Consider the following 23,233-nt stretch of genomic DNA (forward strand, 5'->3'; position numbering starts at 1 on the left):
GTAGATAATAGTTGAAATGGCTTTGTGAAACATGCTACTGTTGAAAATTAAAGCTGTTGGATTTGTATTTTGTATAAATGTTTGTATTTCCCTATTCTAAGCGTGTTGACATTTTTTGTTTTTGTAGTGGTAGAAGAAGGATTGTGGGAGAATGGACTTTCCTATGAGTGTAGGACCCTGCTCTTCAAAGCAATTCATAATCTTCTGGAAAGGTAAGAAAAACTCTATTACACTCAAATATTTCATTTTGATATTTAAAATAGTGCAGGATACCTGGAGACCATTTATATTATTGTTGATCTCAAATCACATTTTTTTAGAGGTAGAACTTTAGTGCAAGAAACGCAGGGTAGAGGTGGATCTCTTAAGTCATTGACTCTGGTAACATTATCATAAATAATTAAATGCTCATACAAAGAATAATGTCAGTACATATTTCTGCTTGCATTCTTGTTGGGGAGCTGTTTGAAAAGAAAAAAAAAGTTTTCATCTTCTTGACATACTTACAGAACATAATTGTACCTGCCCCCCGACCCCTTTGGTGAGGTTAAATAGTACGTATCTTAACAGACAACACTGAAAGATCTTAACTCTGTTCTTCCAGTCATCCCAGTTAAGTGCATGTTACAATTTGACTAAATTTGTGCATGGTATTCAAGATGAAATTTAGCAGTTCCTGACTCTGACAGGCCTGATGTATCCTAGCATTGCTTTCTTTTATCTTGATTATACATACGTGTGTGTGTACACACATATATATATCAAAGTTAGTCTGTGATTAGTTAATACACTTAGGGCTTTTTCTTCTTAATCCAGCTATCAACTCTTCAGTTTAGTGAAGATTATCTTGTTATTAGGCCTTCAGTGTATGACCGGGCATCTTGGACTATTGCATTTAATTCCTTCTCTGTTACTGCAGTTCTTAGGGCCATCATCATCTTCCTGCCTTGTATTTCAGTTCTTCTTCTTAAAACAATTCTTCTCAGAATAGTCATTAAGTTCTTCCCACTTTTTCTGAACATGTAATAATAACAGCAAAATATGATGCACCTCTCCTGTGTATTTTTGTTACAGTAATTTTGCAGAATCTAGCATTGAATGTTTTTCCTTTCAGAAAATAAGCTTATAGAAAATACATTTATCTTGTCTCAAAAATAATTTGACCTGTTTTTATTAATCTGTAGTACGCAGCCAGCTGACTTTTGAGTCCTAGTGGATATTTTGATTCATTGGACTTCTTTAAGCTTCTGAAGTAAATTTTTAATTATTTTTGTTTTTTAAATAACTTCTTTGAAATCAGTTGGCAGAGTTAGAAGAATTGCTCTGTCCAGCTGTGGCTGAAAAATCTTCAAGCTCTTTTTCTTTTGGTAATAGTCTTTTCAGAAACATCCTTATTTTAGAAGTCTTTTAATGAAGGAGTTGTCCAGGTGACTTAGGATGGTGGTTTACCAAGTATCTTTCCAATTAAGTACCTCATTTTTACAGTTTATTCTAAGTTACACACTTTTGGGGGGTTTTCTCGGTTGCCATACGAAATGTTAACATCATCAAGATTGCATTTGAAATAATAGCAATAAGTGTGTGGGCTTTTCTAAAAAGAGAAATCACACTTGAGTTTGTAAAGACCCGTTTATCTTAGGAAAAGCTCGTTTAATAAAAATCCCCCCGGGATGCCGTTTCCTCAGGGGCCGTTCGGTCCTCGGGGCTCGTTCCCGCCGCGGGGAACCGCTCGGAACCGGCTCGGGCCGGCTCGCTCACACGGAGGGGCCCGCAGCGCCGCGGCTGAGGAGAGCGGCAGGCGCTGAGGAGCGGCGCGAAGAGCTGCGGCGGCGGGAGAACCGGGTGAGGGAGGAGCCGTGCAGTAGGCGGCCGCGCTGCTGCCTCCAGCCTCCTCAGCGAGGAGCTGGGAGGGACGGGGGAACCGGCGGGGACGTGGGAAGCTGTGACGGGGGAGGCGTTTGTTGGAAGTTCGGCCTGGGAAGGGCAAGAAAGGGTGTTTGTGCAACTGTTTGTCTTCCTTTTTTGTTTGTTTAATTTGGGTACTGAGGGGAAAAAAAAAAAGTGATCGGAAGTTTATGTTAATTGACAATTTAGAAAAAGTTAGAAGATCTGAGGAAATAATGCTCAAAATATTATGGTATTATTTCCTAACCATTAGTGTGCCCTGTCAGGTTCTTTCTTTCCCAGAAAAACAGGAAATGCGGGAGGTCAAGTGGCAGTGAAATGCTCCGGCAGCTGTACTGCTTAGGAGGAAAAATCCCTCACCCTTCCCTGGAGAAAGCAGCCCAGGAGTTGGGGGTGTTTCATGTCCTTGTTTCACGGGATTAAATAACTGCTTTTAAGCGTGTACTCATTCGGGATTTTATCACCAGCTTTTTAATGTTTTTTCCACATAAGTTCATTGTTAGAACTTACTGTTAAAGCCTAGCTATTGTTGAGTGCTTGTACAGCAAAAACGACGCCGTGCTGTCATCAGTTGTTCACTCAGCCGAGTCTTTGAGGTGCATGCTTCTGCAGTCATGTTTCCCATTCCGTGTGGGATTATACCTTAAATAACCTGGCATCTAGTTTATCTTGTGAGGGTTGACTCATTTTTAAGGCCAAGTCTACCCACGAAGACTTTTTTTCTAGGAAAGTAGCATTAGTTGGAGACAGATAAACCTGCCATCGTGGGAGACGATTATGTGGCATTAAAGTGTGTGTGTGTGTGATGGGGGAGAGTTTTTTGGGGTTTTTTTTGCCAGTACGGATGATTTTCTTTAGGGATCTGATGTAAACTTCACAGACTGCCTTTTGTTTGTATAAAGTGTGCTGACACTGACAGACTTTCTCTGATAGCAAATATTTCCTAGGGAAACAATTGCTGAAGCTTTTTTTTTTTTTCCCCATCAGCACAAGAGCAGAGTGTTTAGATCTCTGCTGGTTTAACCTTTGTATTCAATTTAAGATACTGATGTATGCAACTGAGATGGATTCTTTTTGCTTTAATTGAGAAAGTGCTGTTAGAATTTTCTTGAGCCTAGCTTTAACTTTGGAAAACCCTGCCAAGTTTATACAGAAGAATGAGGAGAGTATTAATATCAACATTGTCAGCCATCCATTTCCTATCTATGTCTTCTAGGTATGCTTTTGAAGTACAGATCACATAATTTTTCTAAACCTTGCAGAATGTACTTTCCCACAAAGTACAGTTAGTTTTTTTTTTAAAGCCACAGAATATACAGTTTCTGTAAAGAAATTGTGCCCTTCTAAAGGGACCACAGAAAATGGGTAACTTATTGCTCTAAATTTAATGGTGTGGGAGTGTGTGTGTTGGAGTGAGGTTTTCTGAGAGAGGAAACGGTAATTATGGAAGTTTTAACACCTGAAATCATTCTGTGGATCAGGTGAAGGAAAAATGGTTTATTGTTACTATTTGCTTAGTACAATTTCCTGTCATTCATATACTATACTATGCCATTTGCATGCCAAAAAATATAGGAATGCATATTCTTTATGAAGTCTGTGAGAAACACTGTATAGAAAAGAATCAGTGCTATGAATTGTCTTTGTTCAAGAAGAGGAGTTTGAAAAATAGGATGGATCATTCAGCAAAAAGAGTAGCGTGGAGCAGAAAAGATTCTGTCAGAGGTGAGGGGAAAATGCATATGTGAAGATCAGCATCAGTGACAGCATCATGAGATTGGACAGTGATTGTCTATGATTAGTGTGGGAAAATAGAAAGTGGCAAAGTTACATGGAACCCAAAAGCTACAAATTTCGTTTCCATAAGATGAAAATTCAACTATGTAATCCCTTAGATTTACTGTCTTCAAAGACTGCTTTTAATTACATCTTAAGATGTAACTAGTAATTGTTGCCATGATTATATTTTAGGTGCTTGATGGATAAAAACTTCGTAAGAATTGGAAAATGGTTCGTAAGACCCTATGACAAGGATGAGAAGCCTGTTAATAAAAGGTAAGGTGATCTATCTATCAAGTACTGTTTCTGTCCATGTTGCCTATTACATGACGGTAATGCGATGCTGCATTTTGGTGGTAGTTTTTCCACTTCTTTTACTATGTAACAAGTGAAAACACAGTCACTGTTTGTTCATGTCAGTAATAAATAGAAAGCAATTAAGAAATATTTCAAGTCTTGTTATGGTAATTTAAGATAAGAAGGTGAGGCTGGTATTTATCCCTGAACTCCTCAGAAATATCACTTTTTTTTTTTTAAATATCTTTTGAGTAGCATCTGCCTGTTTCTCTCGTTATACAACAGAATTCCAGGTAGTTAAAACAAGTGATTTGAATTTCTGGACACTTAACCCCAACCTGGCATTTTAGGCAGCAAAATAAATAGGATGTAGATTTAGTTATTTTCTTCAAAGATGCCAGCCTTGATAGACAGCTTTCACTGATTAGATAGGCTGACAAATCAGACCTGTGTGTCTGATTAATGTGCTGCTTCTGCAGCAGCATAACCGTGGAAAAGGGCTATCTGTCTCCACTTGCTCATTGCGATTTCCTCTCCTAGCTCTAAAGGTTACAATGTTCTCAGATCTTCTGGTACTTGCATTTATAGTCATCCCCTGAACAAGTTCTGTCAAAAATAATCTGAGTTAAGCCGAAACACAGATTTTTCTAACAGGAATCATTTTGACAGAACTGGGTTAGGAAGTGACTAAACATGCAGTTACGCTGGAAGATTTGAACGTAATGAGCAAGTGGAGATGAAGTGGGGTGGCAACTTCTTGGTCCAGCATAGCTACAGTCACAATAGCGTGTCTGATGGCAGCTGTAGGCGCAGGTGGAAATCATTCTGTGGATCACATCTACATTCTCCCTCACCTCTTTGTCTCAGTGCATTGTTTTACAACAGAAATGTCTTAGCTCTGTTACGGTGTAGTACTACAGACGGTTGGCTTCGTCCTGTAACAGGTTTTGTGTTAATCAGGTGCTTCCAAACAGCAGTTGTTTTTAAGATATAATGCAGTAATTAAACATGGATTTATCTTCTTTCTAAAAGCAGAAAGCATTAACTTAACATGAAGATGTCTCTTTTTTTACTGTTTACACTTTGTGGCTGAGTAGACTTGCACTGTGCATGTGTAACCTTTGATTTCACATCGATCCGATGGCAAGAAGCCATTGCAAGGTCCAGGGTTACCCGTACCTTTCTCCGTCCTGGCTGTGCATAACCATCTTTCTCCCTTGTGTTTTCTCTGCTGCTTTTCTGATCGCACCGAGATCTCGTTTAATTTTCTGGAAGATTAATTCCCTAAAGTGACATAAGCAGCAGTGTCTTTTCCAGCTTCTGGAACAGGGAGACAGCTCCTTTCAGCAAAAGCTATTTGTTTTATCAACTCTACTGCAGCCTTAGTGCTCAGATTAAATGTATTTGAGTCTCATGCCTGTTCCTAGTGTGTATCAATTTAAGAACTGAAGTATCTGATATAGTAGAAGACATCTGTCAAAACCAGCAGCAGCATGGCATGGAAGGCATTGTTACTTTAGAATTCTGGCAGATTAGTAGGTCCTGTGTCTTATTTGCATGTGTGTAACACTGAGTCACTTGTACAGGGAGGTGATCTGTAAAGGATAATCGCAGTTGTAAATATTTGTACAGTATGAACATAAATAACTGGTCTGGAACATGTTACAAAGAATGTATTCATGTGGAACTTGCATTGTATTTGAAGTAGTCCTGTATATAAAACTGAAATTTTCATAGAGAATTTTGGATTTGAAGCATGGACTCTTGATTTGAAGAAGATAGCATTTGCTGTTGGTTTGTGTGGGTTGTTGGTGCCTTTGATTTGTTTATACACTACTGGTCGCTATAGATCCTATGGATATACACCATTTTAAAAGCATTTATTTAGCAATAATAAATATGGCCTAATTTGAGATAGGTTTTGTGTTGTTTCAGGTTGTTAATTTTTCTGCCATAAATGTATCATTGACATTAACTGATCTTACTGAAGGATAGTAGTAAAGACCAGCAGAGGCAGCTGTGGACAGTAGCAGGGGGCTTTGGAGACTAACGTGTCAGGATGTTTTGTTATTTAATCTTTTAAGCTTTCTTTCTTAGTAGAGCACAAAAAACTTATCTTTACACAAATTAAGTGATTTGCATTAATTCCTTAGAATTTTCTTGTGAAACTCTTGTTCGAAGCAGCCACTTGCTGTAAATAAAGCAATGAGGAGCGGTCACAGGAAGAAGAGGCCGCTCTTCTAGTGTTTGGGTATATTGGCACTGTGGGTAACATTCCTCACGAAACAAATGGTGTTTTAAAAAATGGTAGCTAAACCCATGTTAATATATAAAATACTAGAAATAAGTTGGAAGTATGTACAGTGGTTAGGTTGTACAGGTAATCCCTGTTGAAAATGCATGCACTACTCTCCTTGAATGGGGAAGGAGATGGATAAATCTGTACAGATATAGATATATATACACACACTCCCCTTGAATGGAGAAAAACTGAGCAGGTGTCACTCGGGCAAAGAAATAGGAATGTTTCCAAAGTCTGCTTTTAAACTTGTGGCAAACTCAGTCATCTCAAATTTCCGACATCCTGAGCCACTAACTTCATTTCAGGAATGTACTGAAAAGTCTCGGGCAGGGTGTGAATAACCAGGGAAGGAGTTAAAACTCCTGCGGCTGGCTCTCAAGGAGTACGTTCATCCAGGGCCCATGGTTTTTGTCAATGGCTATAAAGGAGAAGGGCGGGGAGTGAAGTCGGAGATGAAGTGGAGCATGGCAATGGCCGTGACCTGGTTAGCCCTGAGACGTGAAAAGGAGGTCTGAGAACAATAGATGACCTTCCGAGACGGTAGTAGAAACAATATGCAAGAGGAGCTTTTCTGGCCTTCTCAGGAGGAGTGAGAACGGCAGAGGGAGTTAGACAGATCTGCATACTGGTTTATTTTGCTTACAGTGCAAACCAGATGCTTTTGACAGGAAATTTAGCACAGAGCTTGTGGGTTTTCTTTCCCGAGTATCTTTAATATTATGTGTCACTTACTAAATAATTCTTCATGTTTTATTGTCTGTTCTACAGCAGTGCATGACTAAAATATGTTTCCACACTACTGCTGGAAAATGGCAAACTTGCTGATTTACCTCCACAACTTCCTAAAGGAGACGTGTGTGTTTGGAGCTTACAGAATTTCTGATACATGCATTGATAGTGCCTTCTGCTGTGCGGTGAAAATTCATCTTCACAGTCTATTCAGAATCACCTTCTTTGCGTGTAGTAGGAAATTGAGGGGGGGGAGGGGGGGGCGGGAATCAGTTTGTTTCGAACTACGTGAGCAACTTAACGTAAGTTGCTAAGCTGCATTTAATTTGCTTAAATGTAAAGAATGTGTGAAAAAGATTATTGCTTTTTGTAGCTTAAATAACTGATCCACATCCACTCTTCCAGAAGTCTGCTAGGTTTTTTCAGCCTTCGGAAGAAAAGTTCCATCAGTGAAATGTTTTTGAAGTCGACGTTTGTTTCTTTTTTTGTTATTAGGTGAGAAGACTGAAAATAGGAGTGGTATCTAGATAGCCATGTTACACTCCGTGTTCTTGAAACGGTGTGGATGGAAGAGTGAAATTGCAGTTAGACAATGAAATAGAGTTATTTCATTTCAGTTTCCAAACAGATTTCTGTTTGTTACTGTCCCACATGACAGTTGATTACGACAGCCTCATGTGATGCTGATAGAATATGGAAATTTGAGTTACGAGTACATGGACTGTAGATTAATAAATACAGTCTCCTAAGCATTCACGTGTGAACTCTCCTTCCTTAGATCTAATCCATGAATTTTTACCAGTGTAACAGAGTTCAGCCAGCTGTTTTAATTCTGCAAATTTGTGTACTTGTATTTTAACAGAGTTTTAAAAAATTCAGTAATGTGATCTTACGTGTTTCTTGAAAATGGTGTATAGTGATACTATAGTAATATTTATGTACAGTGTTGCCAACTACCACTATCATTAAATGAGGAAAGACTAGGAAGGATAATAGTAACTAAATTTGATTTTATTTGAAATAATGTATTCTTGTTCCTGACTCGTCAAAATAAATGTGATAGAAATACTGAGTATTAAGAAATACTGTGTATTTTTCAATAATTCTTCCCACCCCTGTAAAAATAAACTTCTCTGTTTCAGTTTAAGAGTCTTAGTTCCCAGACAAATATTTCCTTACTTTTTAGGTTTAAATTCTGAAATATTATGTTCATCTTTGCTGAGTTTCTTCTCAGTCTTTCTTATGGTTTCAGTAAAATCATACACCAAGCTGGTGTTTTATGTCTGTGGTTGGTTGGTTGGGTTTGGGGTTTGTTTTTGTTTGTTTTTAAATTGGTAATCTCGTGTGTGCTAAAGTTGACTTAATTCTTACCTGCTCCAAAATACCCAGTACTGTACCAAATGCAATATGGTCTGCATTCAGATTTTAGCAGAACAGATAGATACAAAATACAGATTTAAAAATAGGTGTTTTCACGTGCATTTTTCAGCAAAAGCTGGTGTCATTGATTTAATATCATTATATTGAAGTGTATTAATTGAATGCCATTAATAAATATAATGTATTTTTATGTTTTATAGACAGAAGACAGTAAAACATGATTAACGACTTAGGGTTACTTAAACATACTATTAAGAAGGTTTGGGAAAATGCTATTCAAGCACTACCCTTTTAATTACTATTCTCTCTTGCAGATATATGCTACTGGTAGTCTTGGGTTATTTTGTTTGTGTCATATTCTAAGAATCTTGTATAGTAAATCCTTGGTTGAAAATTTTAGTGTACTGTGCAGGAAAAAGAAAAAAACATTTTGGATTAAAGGTCTTAATGTTCATATGCTTTATAGGTAAGCTACAAATAAGCTTTCTAGATAAGCTATAAATTAAGGAGTGTTCTGTATTTGATTGTCTGATGTTTTAAATTTAATAACGAAAATAATAAAAACGGTGTTTTCTAAAAGATGGTAAGGACTCTCACAGCACACACTGTAAAATTTTCATTGAATATATTAAATATATGACCCAGTTTGCATTACATGCACAGCTCTACACTGTGGTGCGTAGCCACAGCCGTTATTTTCGTGAGTGTCCTTCAGTAAGTGAAGCAGGCAGGCAGACTGGTGTACTTGCAGCAGCTACCAGTGAGGGCCACCTTCTTTGTGATAATGACCCAGCCTTTTCATCTTCCTTTCCTGGGGTAGGAGCATTAACAAGACAGTGGCAAAGCAACCCCAGGCACTGATTCTTTAGATTTCTTGACACTCGTCAATCAAGATAAAGTCCTGGGGACAATAGAAGGACTCCCTACATGGGGTCGTTGGTAAAATGTCACTGGAGCAGTGCTTCTGGCATGCTGCATATCCCACTTCAGCTGATCCAAATGGTTCTGTAGAGTGTCTCACACAGCTGTTTGCAGGATGCATGGAACTGAGCCAGACAGCTGAGGTAAAACATGAGGGATGCTGATAGGTGTGCCACTGGTGGCTCTGTCCTGTGGTATTTTGCATGTTGTTGATAGACATGAGTTTGACATGACTTCTTTGCAAGTAATACCCTTGTCGTGATAACAGGGGTTACGTTGTTGCAGTGGCCTCTTTGTGCGGATGCAGCATTATCTCAAAATGGGACAGCTGCTAACGAAATTTATTGTAGTATTTGCGCTGTGTGTTTTGGAGTGCCTGTGTGTCTCTTGCAGCCACAATGTATATTATGGTTCCCTGATTTCATGCAGAAATTCCAAAATGTGGGCAGGATGGTATGAAGCAGGAGAGCGTGCAGCAGAATTGACAAAGGTTGGTGATGGGCTGTGGCAGAATTTGGTAAAAGGATGTAGGTAAGCTTCAGTTGCTTGGCTCCTAGTGAGCTTGCAGCACAGAAGCAAGATACTACTGACCAACATCTATGAGTTTGAAATGAATGGTTAGCAGAATTCTTATCCCTTTCTGCCTTGAGAAAGAGAAATGCCGTCTGGCCCACTGCCTTTAAAGGTAACCTGTTTTCCTGCAGTGTCCTGGAGCCAGTAGAAGTATTAAAGTTACTGTCACGGAGTATCAGGGAGCTCTCATAAGTTTCATTTTGGTGAGATGCCTGAGACTTGGGATTGCCTTTTTCCTTCTGAAGTACTCTGAATCCATCTATTTTCGGCATATGGTTCTAACTATCATTTCCTTCTAGGATTTTTGAGGAAGCCAGGATGTATGGGATATGTGTGTTGGGATATATGCACGTCCATGTGCAGGCAGTAACAGTTCAGGTCACCTCTTTTCACCATTTTGGGGCGATATTGTGGCGTTTATAACGCAGATCAGTTATCTGCAGAATTTTGAAGTTGATCTTTCTACTGATTTAATGAATGTAAATGAACAAATGTATAAAGCCGTTCTTGTCATCTTTAACTTCTGGATTTTGTAAAACCTCTTGTAGTTAATATTTGCTGGTAATATTTATTGTATATACAAATGTTTACATACACAAGGTTACTGGAATGCCTACATATATTCCAAATATTTGCATGATTTAATGTAATTGAGATAATTGAGTGTAATTCCACACTTTTGTAACTTTTAAAAAAGATAATTATTTAAACGGTTGAAATATTTTGGGCTAGTGGTGTACAAGTGACAAGTAGTTCAAGAAAATCAGAATTGCATATTTCTGTCTGTTTCTTTTCTTTTTTGTGCCTTATTTTTATTTATGTATTTTAGAAGTGACTTAGTATCTTCATTAAGTGTTTTTTGGATACACTTGTGTCAGACACTTGAACTTGAATAATTATATATGAAGCCTGGCTTAATCAGGACTTGGTGACCAATTAGTGAAGTCCCACTAATGTTTAAGCTCCTTTTCTCGTTATACACTCACTCTTGGCACTGTATATAAAGGATAAACTAAGTGCCCCTGATGTGCTGGTAATTAGATTTGTCAGGACTCCCAGTTGCACTGTCTGCCAAACACAAGTGTTGTCACTTACTGTATCAGTAAAGAACTGACTTAAGGGCTTTTGTAGATATTTAGAGGGCCTTACTTTTCAATACTTAAATCTGTTGCAACTATAGTTGTAGTTACAGCTATAGCTCTGCTTTACTGTGCTGCCAGAACCTCCGCAAACAAGAGGTATCGGCTTTCCTGAATTTTGGAAAATCAAGCTGGAGTTTTTGGTCAAACTGATTTACAATTGTTGTAGGCATCTTTAAGAGTTCTGTAAAAACACTGGCACTATAGGATTTTTTCGGTTCAATTCAGAAGTAAATACACTTCTTCACATTCCCAAATAAAACAGGTGCCTAAGCCAAAAAATTCTTCAGTCTCTCTCTAAAAATAGGAAAGAAAACTTCATTTGAAAGCCATTCCTTTGAATTATTTCAGTCAACAATACCTTTTTCATTTATTTTTCTGACACTTTCATACCTTTTTAAAATAACTTAATCTTGAACTACAACTTTGTTTCAGAACAGTGTTATCTACAATATTGTTCTGAAAACCTGTTTTCTGAGACTTATATTCACTTAAAAATTGTTTGCTAACCCTTATTTTCTGAAGGCTGGGTCTAAAATGGAATTGTACTGCAGTGTGTTTGATTGATGGGGATTTTTTCTCTTTTAGCCAGTATGGAACCGTTTCATTCTTGGTCAGTCTGTCTGCTAGCACACCTTCAACCATGAATGACATTTTTGCTTGTTCATTTTAACTGGTTGAAATCATGATTTCAGACTCTCTTTTCTCTTTTCCATCCCCTAAATCTTTCTTTCCCAGTCTTTGTCTTCCTCTTAATCAGGTTTGATTGCGTGTACCTTTAGTGAGTTCTCTTGAATGTGAGCTGTAGCAGGTAGTATGCCAGCACGGTGCTCTGCATCTCAGTAGCCTGGAGAACAAATATTTTAAAATATTGCAAAATAATGTCATCTCTGTTCAATACCACGCTATCTGTTAGACATTGTGCAGTCAGGTTGCTTGTTTAAGAAGTCATCTGATGGTGAGATATGTATGCACTGTTCTGTAACTGTCGTATCAAAAAAAAGCTATGGAAATGCTTATTTTTAAAAGATAATTGGTTGGAACCATTTATAAAGTAGAAGAGAAAGTTGACAGTCTTTGGAATGCTTTTAATGTTTGGGCTTACTGAATTTTTTGATTCAGGATAATTCACTTTTAAACTAGCTTGTCTTTGGTATGAGTTTACTGCTAGTTTAGAAGATAAGGAACTTGAATGAACACTTGGTATATTGTAGATAATCTAAATAAGGCTGTATAAACCAATTCATCTGTGTAAGGCTGGTAATAAACCTGTGTTCTTCCATTTAGTAGTGAACCAGTGAGCTGTGGGATATCCTCTTCATGACTAAAATGAACAGTGCAGAGGACCAGTAATTACAGAGTGGATATGTCTTAAAAATTTTATCATCATTAATGAATTCTGTTAGCTTCCGTTTACTTGACAACTGAGGAAAGCAAAGTAAGTTCTAAACCATGGCTCCGCTCCATTGCTCAAAGTCCAAAGTAATGCTTGCTGAGGTTTTCCAGTTGCTGCTTCCCACCTTCCTCCCTTCTATTTGCTTCTGAGGGTTCGTTCTTTTCTCCTGCCTAACCACTGTAACTGAACTCTGTTCTGAGCTCAGTAATATTTATTTTTAAATCTGTCTAAAATGGGAGGAGCTGTAGTTAGAGCAGTTATGTTTGCTGGTGCAAACTGGATAGAGTTTGGTTAGTAAAGTGTATTAAGAAGCCACTGATGGTTATTCTTGGATGCTTTCTGTGAGTGCATTGTAGCAAGAAGTATTGACTGGTGAGTAGGCTTTTAATTTTAATCTCTGAAGAATCTAATACTGGAAAAAGTCTAGCTTTTTCATTTAGAAGAGTGGGACAGGATGGTTAAGGAGGATGAGGGTTTGGCAACAGAGGTGTGATCAGTTGCCTATATACCTCCCTCAAACTGAGATTTTTGGGGTGAATTGTTGAGGAATTTTGCCCTCTGAGGGCAAAACCCTTCTGTCCTCCTGCTCGGAGTTGTACAGTACAACTTGTTCCTTTAGTCTGAACTTGAGACAAGTTGTAGATTGTCTAAGCCTGAGGGAGGGTGAAGAGCATATGTGGAGCAGGTCGTTTCTCAATTCCAAATCCTGTGCAACTTTCAAGAGCTCTTAGTTTGACAGAGAAGTGACTTCGTATGTTCTGAGTGTATGCACTTACGAAATTGAGAAATCCTGGACAATGAGCAAACACTGGATAAAACTATTAAAAAAGAAAATGGGAAGCAGTTACTGTGTTTGTGTTTTGAGCTGACTAGGTTCACTTTCTGTCGGCTATATCTCCTTGTATGGATCTCTTGCTTCTGACTTACGATGTAGGCAGCCGTCTTTGTCAAACTGTCAGTCACAGCAGACATTGAATTTATTTCTGAAAAAACAGTAAACATCAAAAAATACCCGTACTAAGTCAGACTGCATTTAGTCTCTCTAGACTTTACTCTAGCAGACGTTTTTTCCGGGGTGCCCAGCAAACAGGTCATCTCTTCCAGTACTGACAAACTCACCTTCTTTGCCAATCATGTGCTTCATACTGCCATCTACTGACATCCCGCTGGGTCAGTGCAGCAGGGGATCCAATCGTGGCTTCCCTCTGTGGTAAAACGTGTGGTCCAGGCTGCTGTGTCATGATTATACCTCTGCGGATTTGCCATTATGGTTCTTGGATGGGGATACTGTTCTTCAGGATTTGAAGTACTACTTCGGGATTAGTTTATGGCAGTTACAATGCGTTTACATTACATAGGAAAAAGGCACTCTAAATCCCAAAATGATGTTTGTGTAGAATTACTTTAGTCAATGTTTTGGTCATGGTTCCTCTATTCAGGGAGTTGCAGATGACGTATACTCTGATCTCAACGATTTTTGATTCTTGGTGATCTGTAAGAAAAAATGAACCAATTGTTCCTTGTGCATTGTTGGATTCAGCAATGTCTTTGTGAACCTCTTCTGTGTGTGACTTTCAAGATACTTGCGTCCTACATGAGTAGACTTCCTCCTTCTCTCTCCACCCTTTCTTCTTGCCTTGTCATTCAGGTTTTCTGTGGATTTCTCGGAACCAGTTTGGGTTTGGACTGAAGAGCAGTATTCTTAAGGTGTATTGTGCAATGGTTGCCATCTTTTAAGTTCAGCAGCGCATTACTAGATAGCAGAATGTTTGGGAAAATCGAAACTTGCATGGAGAACAATTGCACTCCCCTGTTTTTTCTTTTTTTATCAATCTTAATGTCACAATGATTATTCTCCTTTTGGAATTTTTTCTCTAGGGGGGGTGGCGGGTGGGCATTCCATGAGAAGTGGGACCCAGCACCTTGTAGGTAGCTATGAGAATCGTTCAAGGACTTCCAAAATATGGTCTGAGGATTCATGACACGACATGGGAGAGTGAGACACTAATCCTAATGGCTACTCTTATGGCATGACAGGACTTTAGGAGAAGAATCTTGGAAGGACAAGATGGTAATTCAGGGGTAGATTAAACTTCCCACCAGACAAGCAAATTTTCTGTTGTCTTTCAGGAAAGCAGGCCGCAAAAATTACTTTGAGGGATCTCATATCTTTTTAATCTCTTAATGTTACCAGCTGTTAAAGACATGGGGAACTGCAAGTGTTTTTTGGATGATGATATCAGTAAATTTAATTATATAATTTCCATCTGTTGACTGGAAAGCTGATGGAGAAGATCTGAAGGAAGAACATTAAAGTCTCTTTTTTTTTTTTCCTCCTTGTTGAGGGATCCAACAGTCTTAATTTATGGAATTGGATGTCTAATGTGTGGAATTATCTTTTTACTAGTCTTCACATTTTGTAGAAACATGTCTGTGTGCACGCACAATGTTGCTTGAACCACATTTATGATCTGATGTTTTGAAGAGCAGTTCCCTAGCACAGGGTCCTATAGTGAAATTATTCACTGTCCCACCCAATTCCTAGGAAAAAAATTAATTTAGGAAGGAGCAGAAATGTTGCCTGAAGAGTTTCAGATCCTGTCTACTTGGGACACAGCCATGAGACAGATGTGGCATTTAACCAAGTGAGATAAAAAGCAGTATAATATAGTCACTCTGGCTGTTGCAGGAAGCTGTCTTGCTATTATGTGCTTCGAGTTACTTAAAAAGAAATATACCCAGATACCCTTCTTAAATAATCCCTTAAGGTAAAAATTGTCTCCAGCAGCAGTCAGAAGTGGAGCAGCTTAGGGAAGACTATAAGGTCGTGCCAAGAACAGTTATTTTTCTGTACACTTGGTCAGCTTCCTGCTGGTTTTGGCAATATAACTTGACATATTTTTGTGTTTAACAACTGTTGATGAATTTTTCTTTTGTGAGTGTAATTGGGTTTGAACCCACACAGAATTTCAGCCTGCACAAATACTTGTTGGTAATTAATACCATAGCCCATCTATGCAATGGGTGGAAAAAAAGTCTGGGGTTTTTGTTTTTAATTTTTTCATTTGTTGTGTGGTGTTAGATCTTCTGCTTCCTGTATGAAGGAGAGAATGTAACTTTTTTGTCCTTTTTTGTCTCATTTCTTTTTGTTTTGGTACACATCTGCTCTCTTCCTGTTCAGTTAGTCTCCTTCACAATGAAGACTCCTTATGTATTTAGCTGTTCTTTATATGGAAACTATTCCCTATTTCTTACCTTTCGTGTTACCTCCTTGTGCATCTCTTGTTTCTACTGTCACTCCTTTAGACTGAGGGATTCAGAATGGCTTCTGTTTTGTATGAATACTTGATGGTTTTCTGGGCTGTCAGACTGGTATCTGCTGTTTGCACTGCATCCCTTTCCAAATTCTGAACGTTGTTGTGGGTTTTGTTTGGGATTTTTTTTTTATTATTACTTCTGAACTGATGTGTCTCTGTAGAAATGTTTGCTGTAGATTCAAGAAGTTCTTTCCTGGCTAGTAATATCTTGTTAAAAGCCAGAATCCCTCAGAAAGAATTATGTGGCTTTTTTTTTTCCCTCCTCTACCTTTTCTGTATGTTTATCTGTATTGAATTTCATTTGTGGGTTTTTTCCTCATCTAGCCACTAAATTTTGTGAAGTTGTACGGTGTTTTTTTGCCTTGAGTTCTGTTTCTCCTGTTTTTTCAGTACCATAGTAGTAGCAGAATTTATTATTGTGCTGTTCGCCCTCTTGTAATTCTTATTATTTAGCCTTAATAATTGTGACGTTTCTTTTAAATGCAAAGTTAAGTCAAGGACTGTATCTCAATCCTGGGAAGAAATCAAAGGAGGCTAAGTGATCTCAGGATAGGTACTTAAGTAGCTGTGGTGTTTGTATAAATGAGAGAACTAAAAGAGCTAATTAAAGTAAGCCTCAGCAACGCATAAACTACCCACACAGAGCTGTTTAATGCAGTTTAATCCAAACCTACAGGACCTTTATTGTATTAATCAAAAATCAATAGAGAAATAAAGATCTTACTAATGGAAGTTAGCATAGAAAAAGCTATTCTAAATGAAGGAATTAAATACTGTAAAACAGTTGATTGATAAATTCTACTAGCCAGTGGATTTAATTATCCATTCTTCCACCCCGTGCATCACGTTTTAATTTTATTTATAAGAGATAACACTACTGCTGTTAATGGGACTGAATCTCTCTCCTTCTATTATAGCGAATGTTTTCTTAATATGTAATAAAGCATGCAGTACAGCAGGATTTTCTGTTGTTCTTCTTTTTCTTAAGGCCACTATTCTTGCAAAAACATCAATGTTGACAGTCGTCACACGTACACTGGTAATTCCAGCTGTATTCTCATTTTCCCTTTGTGTAGCATTTATGATCTTTGAAGATTCATTTTGGATGTAAATGACTAGTTCAAGAGTACAAAAAGAAAAATCTATTTATGTTCCAAATTTGAATGACTGTTTTGGGTGAGTGGAGATAATTTACTTTGAGTCAAAAATAAACTAGTCAGTCCTTTTACAATACACTGTTATAACAGAGATCTAGGAGTAAAAGTGTTAGTTTGGTGATTTTTGCTTTGTTCAAGTTGAAAACTGGAAACCACTGTTTTGAGACTGGACTGACTGTTTTATGGTGTATTTTTTGTGAAAGTTCTTTAGATATTTAGATATTTATTTTTAAGAACAGCTTCATATACTGCAGCTTTATCATTTGTGTGGTGTTACAGAAAAATCCAACTCTCCTGGGGAACAGATGGACCATTAAACTCTTCACCAAACCTCCCTACTTATTTTAGAATCTATTTCTGGTACAGTGCAATCAACAGCAACAAAAAATTAAAAATAGCACTGCTTTATTTTAGACTGCAATAATGCCTTTCTACTATCTGACAGCATGCTGTGTTACTTAGGCGCTTGTATGACCTGTCTACTACTTGGAGGTGTGCTTTTTTTTTTTCTGCTGCTTCCTGTTTTTCTGTGGACTGCTTTAATAAAGCTGAGCATACAATTTCCGTGATGCAAAACTCAAGAGATTGAAGTAAGAATACTTGGCTTCCACCACCTCTGGAGCCTGGAGGCCATTGTTCTTTCTTCACTGTGTCATGTTACAAGAGGTTTTGAGATACGGTTGTTTCACGCTTCAAAAATTTCAGATGTCTTTTAAGATGGTTAAGCGTTACTCTTTAAATGACAAAGTTTATCATTTGAAGAAGTAATCCGGACCAAAGTTTAAAATAACAAAGTTTTCTGTAAATATAATAGACAATTAGAATCACAATTGAAATCGAATGCTTACGCAGTTGGCAATCTTAGAGTAGTTTCACCTGTCTTTACAATTTGCAGGTGTATACGTTAATGAAGTCCCACTACTTTGTTTTGAAAAGTACCAAGCTGACTTTATTGCTGTGATTTTACTGTTAAGCTTTTAATTATTGCTTTATAAAGGTCTCTACAAAAGCCAGTCAAATGAATTTTACATACTGCATCAGTAGCGTATTAAAGCAAAAAAAAAAAGATTAAAGGAGCTTCTAGCAAAAAGTACACTGGAAATGTAAACATATTAAGCATGAAAAAGATGTGGTTAGTTACACAGGACAGCTAGAAGATCAGAGTGAGTCAGCCTTCTTTCTTCAGCAGTCAGGTGGCACTGCAAGATCCGTGTCATTCTGCCAGTATCGCCAGCTGAACTCTGTAGGAGGCTCGTCTCTCTTCTGCTCTTCCTAAATCTGTAAGATAACTTTTCATTGTAGCTAAAAATCTTGGGAAACTTGTTTTTAGGGGCAGTTAGTAGCATTTGTATGATTTAATATGCAGGTAGCTACTTGTAGGGTTTTCAGACATGTTTAGACCGTGCTCTGTGTTTATTTCGTTTGGAGTTGGGCATTATTTGTTTCTTTAAGATCCTCCTTGATGTCTTTTTCTGTCTTACAATAACCACTTGCTTTTAAAAATCTAGCTCCAAAGTTAGTTCTTGATGTAAGTCCTATGATCAGAAGTGAGTAAAGAATATTAAATCTAACTGAAGGTTTGTCAGATTTAGTCTTTCAAATACATGATTTTTTTTTAAAAAAAGCACTTAAACTTTTTTGGGGAAGCTTTATATGAAATCTTTAATTTTGTCACTTACTCCTCTTAGCTTTTGTTCACAACTAGCTTTTCAATTAATTTCTGATGAATGAGGAAGGCTTTTCCGACTGTTTTTGAGAATGGCAATAGAAATGCATACTTGTTAGAATTTTTAGTTATGGGTAGAATTATTTAACTTTGTGTTCATGGGGTTGTGTGGGCGCATATGTGCATATAAACTCAAAATGTAATTTTTACGCGCGTAGTTTCTGCAGCGTGCTAGAGAACATAGTTCATGAGCAAAAAAACCTCAGCCGACACAGGGCTCTTCCTGGCTTTCTTTGTTTTGAAACAATTCTGGAGCATCTGTCATTGTTTCACACAATTTCCTGTAAAGCTGCCTGTGGCAGTTGCACTCATTCTTTATTACCCAAGGGCTTTGCTAGCTATAAAATAATGTATCTGACTACCTAATAGCCTAATATTCAGCCTTCCCTGGAGAAGTGGGAGCGGAAAGCTGTTTTTACTTTCTTTTTTGCTGATCCTGCAGACCTGACCCTATCTGAGAATCTTTTATCTGTGTTGTCAATGAAGTAGAAGGGATTTCCTATGATAATGGTTTTCCTAGCTACTAGATGGCCCCTTCTATGTACCAAGGAATGGCACTAATCAAATTATATTGAAGTTCTGCCTTAATACAGACGACACATCTGCATGTGATTATCTTTTTAACAACCCCTTGGTTTTTTGCTTTGTTTGTTTATTAGTTTAGAGGCCCCTTATTCTGAAATTGACTGTAGAAACAGTACAAAAATATGATGCCTGCAGATGCCTGGGCTCTGCTCGTAGGACCACTATGGCATATGCACACGTTACAGCTTCTGTGCGTATCTATAGATATGTGTTGCCACTATTTTTTTAACTAGTGGGGTTTTTTGGTAAGGAAAATAATCTTCAGATATTTTTAGTGAAAAACTGAAATGCATATACAGCACTGCTCTTCTATTTTGTAGTTAAATAAATGAATGTTTTTTCTATGGAAATTTTTCTATAGAAACCTAAATAACAGCAGTTAGAATTAATTTAAATTTCCTAAGCCAAATGGTATTGCTTAAAGATAAAGATGTGGTAAATACTTCACTATTATTTAATTTTGCATGTGAACAGTTCCACTGGGATTACTTATAAAACCTTATAAAGGTATGTTTGAAGAATTAAATTATGCTTGTATGAGCCCGTGCTGGAAAACCCCAACCATGGACCTACTGTACTATTGTGCTCTATAACTTGGTGTCATTAAAGCCAAACACATCAGAAAACCTGTCCTTAAAAATTAAAAGTCATAGTACAAAGGAATACTTAACCATTGTTTAGTTATTTTTCTTTCAAATTAGTTACTTACGAATAAAAAAAAAAATGTTAGTACAGGTTTGACTTACCATGAAGGAGGCCTCATGAGTAATGAGAAGTGGAATACACTAAGGAGAGTGATGGTCAGGAAACACAGTTTTGTGGCTGGATTTCTCACAGTGAGCGTCAACTTGATCTGTATTGTGGAAGGCAGAAGTATGTTCTGAACTAGGGTAAATAAGGAGATGAAAAATGCATTTTGAATGTTTCAGTTACAACAGCATTGAAGAAGTATTGTGTGTGGTGTGTGCTGGTTTCAGTAGTACTCTGACTCCTTCATCTGCAGTGTGATTACTTCAGGTTCTTATTTAAAAATCACTTGAGCCACATGCAATTTCAGAATATCACATTCCACTGAAGCCATTGTAGCCACATGATTGTTTCAAGTTATGTCCTTACTTCCTTGTGTGGCTGAGTCAGGATACAGTCTTCATCTGTGCATTCCAACCTCATGAGCAGCTTCAAAGAGATTCTTTTCCCAGCCCAATAGCTGCCAGTGATCCTTCAGCTTTCTGATCTGAGTGTGGGATTGAAATCTCCGTTTTAAACTGAGCAACTCTTTTGGAGTGTTTCCTAAAGTAGACATTAGGTATGTTTGGAATAGAAGATTGTGTGATACACTGTCAAGGTCAGGCATATAAGCTGCCTAATTCACTTCTGGGCTTTCCACTTGCAAAGCAGCTTGGCAGTCCTTAATGGGCATTAATAAAACTCCTCTCTGTGTAAAACTGACACACATAAGCCCAGGAATTGCACATTCCTCTTACATATTCACGTTATACTGTGTTATATTTTTTACTAACTGTTCATGTTTTCGTGATTAATTCATTAATCGTACACCAGTCGTATACCTGTACAATCTTAAAACTTTCCCAAGATGATGTTAGGTTCCAAAGTACACTCTGTTTGACTATATTTACTCACAGGATGAAGGGAGTTAGCTTCTTCCTCTCTCCTCCCTACGTGACTTTCAAATTTTGTCCAGGAGATTATTAGAGATGGGTAATACATGGGTGTATGCATATCTCTGTATATGCGTTTAGAAATATCATCATCTCCTCATCACTGTTGTGTTCTTGTTTTGTAATTAAAATTCAGTTTTGAGGGATTATTTTGTTGGCAGAATGCACACAATATAGCTTGCATTTCAAGAAACACTTTAAAATGTAGTCCTAGTTTTAGAAGCCCAATTTTAAATGTGAATCTTGTGGCTAGGTGATTAGTAATTTAAGTTAATATTTAGATTTTTTTTTTTTGCTTGCCACTTGCTCTGACCTAGTCTTCATAGTAGCTCGTAGCATTTTGAGAATCACTTAAAAAATATTTTTGATTAAGATTTTACCTTTCAACAGTAGCGTTATGAAAACATTTGCTAATGATTGAAGAATGGTAGGTGATCCGTTCCACCCAGATCATTTTAATATTGAGAGAGTGCTCCTTGTTAAAAATAAGAGGAGAATGCAGGTAGTCTGATTCTTTTCCAAGGAAATAAATTATTCTAATGCAGAGTTCATACTTTGTATCTGCATCTTAAAAAGCAGATATACTATAGTATTATTTTACCTTTTGTCAAAATCCCATTGTGCGAGGCTAATCAATTAAAACACAGCAACCACTTTCCCGTCAAAGTCTAAAACGACACAAGAGGAAACAGCTGAAGCAATTTAAGAAAACTGTGATGCAGGATTGACCTCTGTAGTAGATGGCAATGTGACCACCTCCAGGCAGTGGCGTAACACTTGGTACCATCATCTGTGTAGTAATTTGCCCATAGGTGTTAAGCTGCGAGCTGAAAGACTAATTAACATGCACTTTTTTCTCTTCTCTTGCTTTCAGTAGCTCACTTGATACGTTTAATAGCTCACCCTGTGGGGAAGCCAGCACTGTGAAATACCACCATCCTCAGTAGCTGGAGCTGGTTGGTTGGGTTAGTGATGAAAAGATCCAGTGCTGGATTCTGGGGAGGTGTATATGCTGCTAGAATTTTTTGCCCCCTGTCTCAAGAGGAGCTTACTCTAGAATACTCACCTGAAAGAAAATAGCAGTCACTGTCCTGTTCCAGTGCAGGGAACAGAAACTTTCTTGTGGAGTGGAGTGGAGTGGCAGGCCTTGCAACCTACCCAAGTGCTTTGAGTTAGAAATGGGCTGTCTCACAGGAAGTTATAGTGTAGTCATCTTGGATTGCAGGAATCAGTGAAGCTCGTATTCTCATGTCAAGTGGTGTCAATGAAGCCAGCCAAAGCCCAGAAGTCCTTGAATTCAACTTTTTTTTTAATGTACATGTATGTTTTTACTGAAATTTTTCCCTTATTCTGCTGAGAATCTACTTAAAACCTTAAAATTGAAGATGGGCACTAACAAAAGAATTACTCGTTCCTCAGGTTTATGCCATTTTTTTACTGTTGGTTTAAAAAGGAAAATGAATGACCCTGCCCTGAGGTACAGGGTGGGAATGCACGCAGGGTAATTCTAAATCTTAGTTTCCAGCTGCTCCTAATGCTTGGATGTTGTTACCCTTTTATAACCCACGCCACTTAATTCCATATGGGAAGGGTTGACTCTTACTTGTGTGTTATAGGTAGGCAACACAAAGGTGTAATACAAAGTTCTCTTATACAGGCTAACAGAACTAAATTTAAACCTTTTTTCCATCCTGCCCTCTGGAAGAAAAGAGTCAAATCGTGTTGGTGTTTAAACCAAGCTAACACTACTGCCGAGTGGTAGCTCTAGGAGTCAAGAACTCACAGGTTTATGGCTTATGTGTGCCTCCGTGGTGCCAAATTTGGGGTTTTTTAGCACATTGGTTGCAGTCTGTGCTTCTAGAGGAAAGAAATAGATAAATCTGTTTCTTTAAGTGGCCTAAATAGTTCTTCTTTTTCCTAAACTCAGCTGTGTGTTACTGTTTGCGCATGCAACATTAATAGGATCAGATAATATTGAAGACTTGGGGATTTTTTTTCGTAATTATCTGTTTAACCTTGTGATTGAGGGTAATGTATCTTCTCCATCTGTTTCTAACTCAGCTGAAGTAAAACTAGTTTGTTTGTTTGGAGGCTGTTGGCTTAAATGCTGATGAATAACTGTGAGAAGCCTTAAATAATGTAATTAACTGACTTTGTATCATTTTTAAAGGTAAATGTAATTATTGATGCAGGCCACCAGTATGAATTCTAGCTCAAAAAATTTCAAAGCTGTGTTAATTCTGATAGATGTTTTGCAATCATTGTGTGAAGGAATTTTGTAGGTGCCATTTCAACTTCCATGTTCTGAAACTCATCACTGCACTTCACACTAATAAGCAGACTGGGGA

At 37.7% G+C, this 23,233-nt stretch overlaps 1 protein-coding gene across 2 annotated transcripts in view; it reads left to right on the plus strand.

Annotated features, from left to right (window-relative positions):
* The window catches only part of MED13L (mediator complex subunit 13L), a 195,682-nt gene that overhangs the window by 90,941 nt on the left and 81,508 nt on the right, over positions 1–23,233 (plus strand). For both annotated transcript variants that reach the window (XM_086623263.1, XM_086623264.1), the window contains exons 3-4: positions 128–212; positions 3,877–3,960. In XM_086623263.1, the coding sequence (XP_086479389.1) occupies positions 128–212; positions 3,877–3,960 (169 nt within the window). The remainder of the gene's footprint in view (positions 1–127; positions 213–3,876; positions 3,961–23,233) is intronic.

Source organism: Tauraco erythrolophus, chromosome 19, assembly GCF_009769465.1.
Source record: "Tauraco erythrolophus isolate bTauEry1 chromosome 19, bTauEry1.pri, whole genome shotgun sequence".
Classification (NCBI taxonomy): Eukaryota; Metazoa; Chordata; class Aves; order Musophagiformes; family Musophagidae; genus Tauraco; species Tauraco erythrolophus.